Source organism: Eulemur rufifrons, chromosome 3 (genome assembly GCF_041146395.1).
Source record: "Eulemur rufifrons isolate Redbay chromosome 3, OSU_ERuf_1, whole genome shotgun sequence".
Classification (NCBI taxonomy): domain Eukaryota; kingdom Metazoa; phylum Chordata; class Mammalia; order Primates; family Lemuridae; genus Eulemur; species Eulemur rufifrons.
Window position 1 is genome coordinate 43,823,938 of NC_090985.1, and position 12,702 is coordinate 43,836,639.

General features: G+C 38.0%; 1 protein-coding gene across 5 annotated transcripts in view; it reads left to right on the forward strand.

The window, feature by feature from the left end:
- ENPP2 (ectonucleotide pyrophosphatase/phosphodiesterase 2) overlaps window positions 1–12,702 on the forward strand; it is a 110,029-nt gene that overhangs the window by 54,168 nt on the left and 43,159 nt on the right. For all 5 annotated transcript variants that reach the window (XM_069466049.1, XM_069466045.1, XM_069466047.1 and 2 more), the window contains exons 9-10: window positions 7,449–7,504; window positions 12,034–12,099. In XM_069466049.1, coding sequence (XP_069322150.1) covers window positions 7,449–7,504; window positions 12,034–12,099 — 122 coding nt within the window. The remainder of the gene's footprint in view (window positions 1–7,448; window positions 7,505–12,033; window positions 12,100–12,702) is intronic.

Genomic DNA, 12,702 nt, shown 5'->3' on the forward strand with positions numbered 1-12,702 from the left:
CTGTGTTTTTATATTTTTTATATATATACACACAAAAAAATAAATGTGTATGCAAGCATAATATATGTATATATGTGTATATGTAATATATGTGTAGATATATCTGTATATATTGTATATATCACATATTTATATATGTCTGTGTAAATGTATGTACATGTGTGCATAAATAATATACATGTATATGTACATTTGGGTATGTGCCTATGTGTGTATATATTTGTGTACATGTATGTGAGGCTATGATTACAAAAGTATGAGATGGTAAATGTCTTCACTAGAATGATAATGGTGAAAATGATGCCAACAGGTGAATTTTGGAATGATTTTGAAGAAAAAACAGTCAGATCTTACTGATTTATCAGATTTGGGGGACAATGAAAAAGAAGAGTGAATGATTACGACTTCCCCAATATTTTGGCCCTGGCACCATAATCAACAGCAACAGAGAAACTTGCTGGAAAAAAAGAACTCACTGAAAATTCATGAATTCTTTTATTTAATCCATTTTTTAAAAAATCATGGAAATTAAACATAATAAGTAGAATGCTACCTTGATATTGAAGTAGCAAAATAATACTTTGAAAGAAATCACCCTGTTTACTTCAGATCAAATGGCTGGGCAGAAAATAACAAGGGATGTGGGTGGCTTTCTACCTAATGTTTTTCCTGTGACTGTGTGTGATTAGGCAACTTGCTTTGGTCGGACATGAGCAAAGCAGCATAGAGCCATGGCTGCTGAATATGCAGAGTTGGGCTCAAGTGTTCAAGCTGCTGGCCAGAAGGATCCACATCCCCACAGGAACATACCTCAGTGCACACAGTCAATCAGAAACATCTAGAAGAAGGATGGCAATGGTTCCATCCCATGCTAGCTCTGATTGGAGGTAGCGGCTCCCTGGAGTGCTGGTTAAGGAAGAGGGCTGGGAGACCCGTGCGCAGTCTGCCATGGCATGAGAGGTGGGCAGTGCACACATCCCTGTGTCCACTGTGCCTCAGTGCTCCTGAACCTGGAAATGTTTACTGCAGTCCACGGGCAAAAGGGAGCTAGAAATAGGAATTTTTTCTTAAGGCATTGCTCTTTGAGAAGAGGTGATCAAAATATTTGTACTGCATAATGGATAAATCAGTATGCAAGGATAAATATGAACTTTTTTTATTTAAAAAATAAACATTGGAAGACTTCTTGTATGAGTGCAGAAAAGTTTCTTCCTAATAGATGTTCTGATTCTGCTGTCTTTGTTCAGGCAGGACTCCCAGAAGGCTATGATGACCTAGGTTGTGATCATAGTGAAATTTGTTGACAGGGTGGATTTCACAAACAAAGTTTATGATAGGGGAATATTGTATGAATAAATAAAATGATTGAAATTAGAGTTCTATCAAGCTGTCTCTAGTTGGTCTTTTATATTAATTTTGTCATGGAAGCAAACTTACCTGAGGAACTCAAAGGATATAGAGATAAATAGTAATTTTATCAACTTGGATCACCTTACACCAAGTGTTGACATTAGGTTTCCTCTGGGTTAGCATGACTCAGAAGAAGAAGAGTCCACATATTCATTAACTTCTGCAGAAACAGAGCAGAGAGAATGCTGTTAACCTGCTCCAGGAAGTGAAGTCTCTGTTTCAGCTCTGCCTATATCCTCGCTAACTCTCAAAGTTGACGTATTTGACCAAGTTTAGTACTCTCTTCATGTTGAACAAGATTTTTGCTGAGACTGATTTGTGTTTCTGTCATGTTGGATAGGAATGGCCACCATAAATATTCCAAGGAGCATCGTAGCTGCAATTTAGAAACACATTTTATTGAAATTTGGCATATAGGAAGAGCAGATAGACAGAAACCATAGGTCTGTTCTATTACACAGTAGGGTGACCATAGCAAATGACAATATAGTATATAGTTCAAGATAGCTATTTTGACTGTTGTCACCTCAAAGAAGTAATACATGTTTAAAGTGATGGATACGGTAATTACACTGATTTGATCATTATATAATGTACACATGCATTGAAACTGTATCCCATAAATATGTGCAGTTATTATGTGTCAATTATAAATAAAAATTAATAAAAAAGAAACTTTAGTCAAAGTATGATAATATAAGAAATGAAAAGTACTATAAGAAAAAATTAACAAATATACCTCAAGCATTTATACAATGCTCTCAGAGCCTTATATATTATTATAGTATCTGAAAAAATATTCATAAAGATCTTATAAATTTTTATAAATTTTTAGAGAAAATATTTGTGAAAATCTTGGATTGGTAATTAAACTCAACTTATTTTTACTGAGGGATTAAACTATGCAAGTCATTTAGCTAAATAATATAGGAGCCAGATTGAATGGTGAATAAGAACCACTTCTTATCCAAGCTTTAAATCTAGTAGACGGGATGGAGCATTTGTACAGTGTCCATCTGAAAATTTGAATCGCACTGTTAGGCTTCCAAAAATAATTCTTATAATTTAATCTTTTTTAAAACCCTGGTATAGCCACTTTAGCGAAGTCTAGTCTGTTTTTAATTTGTTAATCCTCAGAATGCACTATTAGAAGCTGTCATTTGCTGTAGGACCCTACGTTTTTCATACATATGTTAATGGAGTTCCTTAAGTGTGTTTGTTTCTTTGAAAATCCTCTCTGGATAGTCCTGCAATTTCTGCTACAAAGATACCTCCCTGGGGTTGTTCCCTGTTTGTTTTAAACTTGGACTCAGCAATGTGGAGAATGAATGGGACTCTTAGGGGCTGATTAGATGTGAAGATTTGAGAAACAAGTCCAACGCCCCATCATGATCCAAGTCCTCTGAAATCAGTTTCTGGAGTAAGGCATTTCTGCGAGGACCGGATGTATTCTTAACACTTCTTAAGGTGCTCGCCCTAGAATTGCTTTCTGCCAGTATTGGTGGTGCAGTGAGTTGGTACAGAGACCATCCTAGTGAATGACTATAGTGTAAAACTAGAAAGATGGCATGTTCAAGAAAGAGACAGCAAGGAGAAGAATAACATTGGAATAGGGATGACTTTGTAGTACAAAGGCATTGGCTTGATGGAAAATACAAGTCATTGCTTAGCTCTGTTTTTGTCTATTTTATTATCCTGCGAGGGGGATGCTTTACTTCTTTTTACCTTTTCTTTATTCTGTTGTTTCTTTTCCATATAGTACTGCAGAGCTGTAGTTTTTCCCTTTGTACTGTATCTTCATATACTTACTTAGGATGGGTTCTACTCACCTACTAGCCTCTTATTTATCTTCCAAATTTCAGATGAAGGTTCTGTCCCCAGGAGGCCTTCCCTAAGCTCTTCCAGCCCCACCTAAGCCAAGTGACCCTCCTTTGGGCTTTCATATTTTTTTCTATCATAAATTTGACCACCTCCTTTTGAAATTGGTTATTTAGACTGTGTGTCCCAAGGGTAGGGACTTGGTTTCTTTGTCTCTCCATTCAGAAGACCTACTCCAGAGCCTGGCATATTTAGGTGCTCGGCTACTGTGTTTTGGGTTGAAGTGTTCTGTGCTTCTTTCTGAGGCCTGTTTGCCTGTGCTTCCCCTAGGGTAGACCGTCCTTAAGGACAGAATTCTATTTTCTTGGTCTCGACAGCTCCATGGCCACATGTCAACAGCTTCATCACGCACCTCCTTCTGACCTTAACCATGTGGAAAGTAGCCACACCGGTCCCCACTCAGTCTATTCTGCTGCCTTTCCCAACACTGCCATCCTTAGTTTGTTCTGATTCTCAGCAATTGATCTACCTCTGCCAAAGGAAGAGCCCCACCAACTGTCTGGTCTCCCAAAATTCTATTTAGCCTCTGTGCTTTTGAATGCAAAGGAATAATTTTTCTTTAAAGAACTCCTAGAAGACTACAATAGTAGTTTATGTTTTTAAAAATGTTTTTGGCTTATTTTCTTTTCCATACCTCTTCTCCATAGCTACATACTTACTTTGAGAAAGTGTTGAATTTCATATTTAACCCCTCCTGGTTCCAGTGCAGAAGTTTTTTGATTTCTAATAACATATCAAGGAGATATAATCTTATCCCCATTTGTGTCTTTTTCACAGTGTAGCATCTAGGACCCTAATGTTGATAGCTGGAGCTCCAGATAAAGTGAAGCAGTGAAGGAAGTATTGGGATTAACGGCTGGAAGCCTAAACCAAGTGTCTTCTTGGCTTATTTTTTTTAGCTGTTTTTTTTTAACCAACCTCTGAGGAAATTTATGTTGCATTCAAATTCAGAGAAATCATAACTCTCATTTCTTTGAGTTAACAAGGAACCAGGAAGCCTCTCTCTCTCTCTCTCTCTCTCTTATAGCCCTAGATGTTTATTTCCTTTCTTTTTATTTTATTTTTCATTTTTTGTAGAAATGGGGGTCTTGCTATGTTGTCCAGGCTAGTCGGAACTCCTGGCCTCAAGCGATCCCCCCTCCTCAGCCTCCCAAAGTGCTGGGATTACAGGTGTGAGCCACTGTGCCCAGTCCATTAAAGGCTTATTTTCATTTTTCTTTTTCCAGACCAACATTTTAATGCCATTTTGTTGTTGTTGTTGTTGTTGTTGGTAATTACTAGAGTTAACTTCTGGGCCCTGAAATATAATATATACATATGGCCTGTGAAGGAAGTGTTATGGCAGCTCATGATATGATTTAAGAACATTTTTTATGTTTCAGTCTTGCACTGTTTGCTGAACCTTGATAGATCTGTCTAATTAGTGCTAGCATTCTTTTGTTTCAGATTTTTAATGTGATTTTTATTTCAAATATTCTCTACTTGTTCACTTTTTGTACTTTTCTGACGATGCTCCCCAATTTTCTTTTAGAAAATATGGTCAACGTGACTTTTACCAAAAAAAAGGAAGAATTTTTCTGCTTCTTTTTTTTCTTAACTTGTAAATTATCTTCATAGTTCACATTGTTTTTTAAACCTGGTCAATTTTTTTTTTCCTGATTACAAATATGTTAATTGTCACTGCAAAAATGGTGACAAGTACAGAAAAGTATAAAGAACAGATGATCCTAATTTTCCCATCAGAATAATTTTAACACACTTTGTCATCTTCACCGTGAAAGCTCCTTCCTTTTAACACTGTGAAGACCCCTTCTGGTGATCTTTTTTCTGATGGGTTACTGGGCTAAGTTACTCATAGGGCTTCCAGTTACCCAGATAATGCCAACATCAACATGTATTCAACACAAATTGTATTTAAAAAAATTTTTCCTTTAGAAAATCCCAGATTGATCTATATTTTATATATGCCAAATATAGCCTGGTACCATGCCCTTCGGAATAGCAAGGCACTAGATTTTCCAGGAGGTTGTTTGGATATGACTGTGCTAAGCTCATGTCTATGAAATTAAAATAAGTGTGAAAATAGATTATTATAAGAAACTAGTCTCTCTTGGAACTGGCATGGTTTTGAGGCACCCACAGAATGTCCAACAGTTAGTTTAAGCTCATCTTCTTGCTGGTGGAGGCACTGAACAAGAATGAATGAAAACACAAGACACATTTTGCACCTGGTTGAGCTGCAGATACTGGGGCATACACCATAGCTTGCCCATAAAGCAGAAGGAGCTCTGGACCAGGGGGTTGAGGGTGCTCAGAGCCATCTGAGATTCTAATCTCTCTGAACTATCTCAGGGAACCATAGGTCCTGCCAATCAGGTCTAGTTCCCCAGAGCAAGTGCATGGGATGAGGACCCCACCTGCCACGCTGATGAAATTCATCGGCAGGTCAGAACTCCCTGGATCTGCAAGCACGTTGTATGCTCTCCTGCCCTGTCCCTCACCTGCCAGCTTCAGTAGCTGTGATTTGGGGGGGCTGGGGATTTCTAGATGCCCCAAGGGGCCTGAATCCTTTTAGAGCATTCCCAGGGCAGGCATCCCAGACCCTTGGGAACCCACGGCAAAGCTCCTGGATGCCGTACACCGCCCAATCACCCATTTCCTCAAAAAATAAAGGTGTTCACTCTCAAAGGACACGCTCCAAAGTCTGGATATAATGAAAACAGAAAAGGGGCTGGCTACAATTCCTGGATAATTTTTGCTTTGGTCTTAGACAAACCGCAGTTCTCCCTCCTGTTTGCCTCCATTCTCTTGTCTTTCTTCTCACAGACTTCTGTTCTATGGGACGCTTGCCAACTTAAGCTGTTTTTTTTTTTTTTTTTTTTTGAGACAGAGTCTCACTCTGTTGCCCAGGCTAGAGTGAGTGCCGTGGCGTCAGCCTAGCTCACAGCAACCTCAAACTCCTGAGCTCAAGCGATCCTCCTGTCTCAGCCTCCCGAGTAGCTGGGACTACAGGCATGCGCCACCATGCCCGGCTAATTTTTTCTATATATATTTTTAGCTGTCCATATAATTTCTTTCTATTTTTAGTAGAGGTGGGGTCTCGCTCTTGCTCAGGCTGGTCTCGAACTCCTGAGCTCAAACGATCCGCCCACCTCGGCCTCCCAGAGTGCTAGGATTACAGGCGTGAGCCACCGTGCCCGGCCAAGCTGTTTTAAATGTTCCTAGAATAACTAAATTACATTTATTTCCATTACTGCATAATAGTCAAGACTGAAATTGTGTGTTTATCAAATGTTATGACACGGGTTTAAGGATTTTTAAATGTATTAGCTCATTAAAACTTAGAATAATCCTATGTGCTAGATCATGTTATCTACATAATATTAGAAGGAAACTGAAGCACAGAAATGTTAAGTAACTCACTGAAGGGCCACATGGCTGCTAAATGACAGAAGCAAGGCTTAGAATCTAGGCTGTCTGGTTGCAGAGCCCAGGTTCTGAACTCCTATAATCTTCTGCTGCCCAATAGCTTGTCTTGTAAAGAATATTTTAAAGCCTGAATGAAATGCTTGATTCACCTAACTTATCCCAGGAACTTTTCCCTAAAATAACATTTACTAAAAAGCTAGGTAAAAGATAGAGGGAAAATCCACATTAAAACTTAGCCTCCCCTCCCCATTCATCTAGTTTAAAATAAAACAAGTCAAGTGAAGTCCCAAGATTCTGACATCTGGGTGCCAAATTGGGGCGCTCCTCTGTAAGGCTTTCAATAGTAAAGAAAACATATGGTCTACTCCTGGGTCCTTTGATGAACAGAATTCTGCCACATAAATGAAATATTCAAAACAGTTATCAGAAAAGACAGATACAGAAGAAGAGGGAAGCCTTGAAATGAAATAAGTTTTTTTTTTTTTAATGCCATTAGAATCATAGCAGAGCTTTTGAGAGTTTTTGCAGAGAATGTATTGAATAACATTTATGGAAATACTGATCCTGACTTCCAGATGTGAAAATAAAGGGCTGCAAATAATGTGAAATTTATGTTGGGGTGTGAGTAGAGTCTAAGATATCTGATCTAATGTGTTTTTTCTAAAAAAACTTTTTCTTCTTTGACCAAAAACTCAGAACATATTATAAGCCTCTTATATTTTCCTCACTAGCTATGGATTACAGCCACCAAGCAAGGGGTGAAAGCTGGAACATTCTTTTGGTCTGTGTAAGTTACCTTTATTTTGTTAATATTTATAAAATTCAATTTTGGTTTAATTTCGGTTAAATGTAAAAGTGTTGAACTTCTGAATCTGTGCTGATCTAAAATAACCTTCCAGGTATTTTTTTTCCCTGAGGTCCTTCCTCTATGCTTCTTCCCATCTTCTCTTACTCACCTCTCTCTCCTTCTTTCCATCCTCTCTTAACAGAATGGAAGGAAGGAAGAAGATTTTCTCTTCTTCTTCCAGACATTCTGTAGATTTTTCTATCCCTGTTTGTAGGTTTTGGTAACTTGACACGTGGGAAATGTATATTTCTCTTAGACTTTTTATTGCCACGATTTGCATTATCATTTTCTATAAATATATGACAACATACTATATTTATTTTGGTTCACAGCTTTTAAAAAATCTAGTGTGCTCTCAGGCATCTGGGGAGCTGATGGAGTGATCTAGAGATTGGAAGTTCCAGACGGGAGACCAAGGGGAAGCCTCTGTTTATACCTCATTTCCCCACTGAGCTCCACGATTTTCCCAATAAGAAAATGGGGCTACTTCTCACCCCTGCAGAGGTGATGGGGGGATAAGTAGTTAATGTTTACAAGCCTTAAGATGAAACTTACCTAATAAAAGTGTCAACATGTTGATTATTTTTAAGGCTCCTTAGTAAGAAAAGGAATCTGTTTCAACTTTCATGGGGATTTTGTTCCCACTGAGATGTTCTTTCCGTATTTTTTTTTTTTGTAAACCACCTAAAGCTGTTTCCATATTTGCCTCTTATGCTTAACAAACATCTGACTATTCTATAATAGCAGTGTGTGCAGGGCAATCACAGATTCAAATTAATCCAGAACGGTACCGTCTATATTCTCCAAAATCAGGAATAAAAGTAGCCTTTTCAGATTTGAAGGGCTAACCTGAAATTGAGTTTGGTGATTTGAAGCTAAGACAGAGCGTCCCTTTAAAAGTTTTTTCTTTTTAAAAGAGGTTTCTGAGTTGAGAAATAAGTGTGGGCATGAGAGAAATGATACCGCTTAACATAAATGGCACGTTGATTTACCAATTTTATCTTACGCATTGCAGTTTTTTTTTTTTTTTTTTTAACACTTGACTGGCATAGATGCTTCTAGAAGTGACTTCTTGTGCTCCACAACATATTTGCCTGGCAGGGTGGAGAGGGGCCAACAACATAATTAATACTCAGTCCCCACCTTTGCCCCCTGAAACAGCTGCAAAGCTTCATTGAAAAGGCCCAGTGTTCTGGTTTTGAATGGCAATTTTCTCCACCCATTTGAAACCACTTACAAGAAGGTGGCTTTTGTGCTCCTGAGATGTCTGTAGTTTTGCTTTACTCCTCAGATTATTCTTCTTTTATCTCTATATCCTAGAAGTGACTTGGATTCATTTTTCACTTTCTCTTTTCTTTTTTTTTTTTTTTGAAGCTTTTTGTAACTTAAAAAATCAGTTATTCAAAGGAATATATGTCAAGAAAATCTATACATAGTACATTCTGAAAATTTTAAAATTTAAAACCAGATTCCTTCCATGGACTTGGACTTTGAAGGCCATCTTTTTAACATGGTTCTGTACTGCAACCTAGAATTATTCTTGTTTTTTAAATGATAGTATTTCATTCCAAAATCATCCCTGGCTGATGCACTATTCTTTTATGCCGATTCATGTTCAAACGCAGTAATTCCCATTATGTATGAGTGTTTAGATTGATTCTAATCCCAGCTCTGCTGCTTATTAGATTGTTGACCTTGGACAAGTGATGTAATCTCTCAACAAATCAATGTCCTCATCTTTAAATGAAAATTATAGTACCTTCATCATGGGGTCTTGTGGAGATGGAATGAGTTAATATATTTAAAGTGCTTATTAGTGTACTTGGTACATACAGAACATCTGATTAATGGTATTTGTTTTCCTATTCACATTATCTCTTTCAACATTGACTAGATAATGGCCATATATATATCCTAAGGTAATTTAATTCCCTTGGTCAGTAAATACTTCATCTAGTTTTTATTTTCCTTTTTTCCTTTTTTTTTCTTTTTCTGACCACATCTCATGAATTTGGTCTCATGACAAATTCTCCATGGATCCCTGATGGTGAAGACAGCAACGTGTGCCCCATTCCTCTTTCTGCTTGAATGTATACTTTTCCTTGGTCAAATTTATTTATGATGTCTCAGCATTGTATTCAAAACATTCATGGTCCATGGCTTCTTGGTCTCTGAGGTTATTTCATAGAGGTAATCTAGAACTCCTAGGAAACTTTAGAGACCACCTTGTCCAATTCCTCATTTAAGAAATTAGAACACTAAGCCCTACAGTGGTAAAATATTACACCAAAGGTCACACTTTGGATGGATACTCAGACCTCCAGAGTCTTCCTCTTATGCCCTTAACACCAGCACTCAATCAACCCCTGTCCAGAAAATGATAATCACCTGCTTATCTTTCCCCCCAAAAGGGTGGTGACTTCTCCCTAATAATCTTTTTGGTAGGAGTATCTTGTATTTTTATTTATGTTTACACAAATGCCTTGAACGTAATAGACCTTTAGTAAATATTTCATGAATGAATGTATCATCTCTATGGACCTAATAGATCCACAAAGATGTGGACATATAAATAATAAAACGTAACATTTTTCTAAACCCTTTCTATGTGCCCAACACTATTCTAAGTGCTTTACATATGTTATCTCTTTTAATCCTTACGACAACCTTATGAAATAGGTGCTATTATTGTCCTCATTTACCAGAGGTTATGTAATTGCCAAGTCTTATCACCAGCATTTGTTGGAGTCAGGATTCAAAGCCAAACATTCTGACCTCGCAGCTGGTGTTTTTAATTCCCTGTCTACTACTGTTCGAGTATCCCATCCAATGAGGGCATTAAAGGGTGAGCATTCTGAGCTGGACACCAATTCTGTTAGCTTGTATTTTTCCATTAGCATTAAAAATGAGTTCACCAGGGTACATTCATGTAGCTTAACACCAATTACATCAAATAAAGCAGCTTTTAGGCAGGTAGTGAAATTAGATAAAATGAAAAGTCTCTGGCATTTGCCTTTTTTAATGTTAGGAAAGAATTTAAAGTATGAAATTATTTTGTTCAGATACAAGGGATTTCTAAGGCTGGAGAATTAAATTCCTTAAGTGATTAACCTGGCTTTGCTCTGCTTATTTCAAATTCAATTATAAGATATAATAAACAGGGTCACATTTATTCGCTAGTGTTGGAATATGTTTAAATTAGGACTCATTTTATGGTACATATGATTTTCAAGTCTTGTATGATAGTTCTAGACAGAGAGGATGCCAGGGGAAAGACAGATCCCCAAGAGACGGGTGAAGAGAGGGAGAGGCCACTTGATTAGAGCCCCTGCCAGCTCTAGCCATTAACCATGTCCTTCCCTTAGCTCTCTCATTGCTCATGTCCACCAACAGTAAAAGTTTAGATGGCTCACCAGTATCCCACAATAATGTTTCCTAACCACAGTTAAACCTGTGCTTTAGTTTGAATTCATCAGCAACATGCCTCTAATGCCTGGTCTTGGATGGGGAAGGAAAAAGGCATTTTGTGCTCCTTGTTTGGAAAGCACAGGTGAATTTCCCCTGAGTAAAGACACCGCTCAGCTTGCGAGTATCTTAATGTAGCCCAGGATACAGTCCTATCATGTTAGCTGAAAGCTCCTAAAGATCTTAATACTTGTGCCAGGCTTGGGGTAATTATATTGCAACAGAAGAATGAGACTTAAACACAAAAGTCATTGTGGATGAAGATTATACCCTTTTTGTCAGTCTCATAATTATATGTGCTTATTCTTGATAGATTTTTATACAGCTGGAAGAGAATTTCAAGAAAACCTTCCCTAAACCATTATTTTATAGAGGAGGCACTTAAAGTTTCAAATCAGATAATGTTGCTAAAGTCACATAGGTATTTAGGGGCAGAATGATGACTAATTATGATCATTAATAAAAAGGATTTTTAGAACTTACTATGTTCTAGGCACTGTATAATATGCACTTTCTTTGAGTTGTTTCATTTCATCCTTACAACCAAGCTGTGCACTTATGAGTTTACTGATGAGTAAACTGAGGCTGAGAGAGGTTAAGAGGCCTAGCGGTCACCCCCAGCAAGAGGCAGATTGGGGATTTAAGTACTGGTCGCTTTATGACCACAGCTAATGGTTCAATCCAATAAATGGTAATGATTCTGAAGCCAGGGTCCTTTCTGCTTGTAGGAGAGTTTCTGATTAGCAAGACAGGTTCTTCATTTTGACTGTGAATCAGACTTTCCAGTCTAATCTTCCATGGAAGAGGTTGAGCAATGTAATATGTTGCAAATGGAAATGAAAGTTTAAACGCTAATTCGAAAGAGGGCCTTTTATTACAATGGAGTGAAAACAGATGGTGGTAAATAGAGAGCCTTTGGCCTGGGTGCAAGACCGAGCACTCATCAGGCTTGGATTTATGGAAATGCAACTTAACAACATGCTTTGTTTGTTATTACCCTACAGTGTCATCCCTCACGAGCGGAGAATATTAACCATATTGCAGTGGCTCAGCCTGCCAGATAACGAGAGGTATTTGTTTTCCTCTTTCTTCTTTTTTCAGTACATTTCTATCTCAGGTTAGAACTGGGCAAAGCACTAGATAGACTATGAAATAAAAATGCAGCCAAGGTTTGGTATTAATAGTTTTGTGGTGCTTAGCCTTAAGCATTACTCCCCTAAGAAGGACACAATGGACTTTGGTTATTGGGGACCATTTAATTACCTGTATTACTACAGGTGTTAATCCTGGCCACTGCAGCAGAGCTGAAGGGAGTTTCTGGCTTTGATAAACTAGCAGCGTTCCAAGGACTGCGGAAGCATTAAGATTGACTCTTTAATGGAGTTAGTTGTTCTTTCAGGCTGTAGAATGCGTGATGCATGTGATCATCAATGGGCTGTATTATCTTGGGGATCAAAGATCAACACTTATGTGCCTATGTAGTAGTAACATTCATCAGGTGTCGGGCAGGTGGGAGTGGGGAGGAGGGGATGGGTATATTCACACCTAATGGGTGCGATGTGCACCGTCTGGGGGATGGACACGCTTGAAGCTCTGACTTGGGCAGGGCAAAGGCAATATATGTAACCTAAACATTGGTACCCCTGTAATATTCTGAAAAAAAAAAAAAAAAA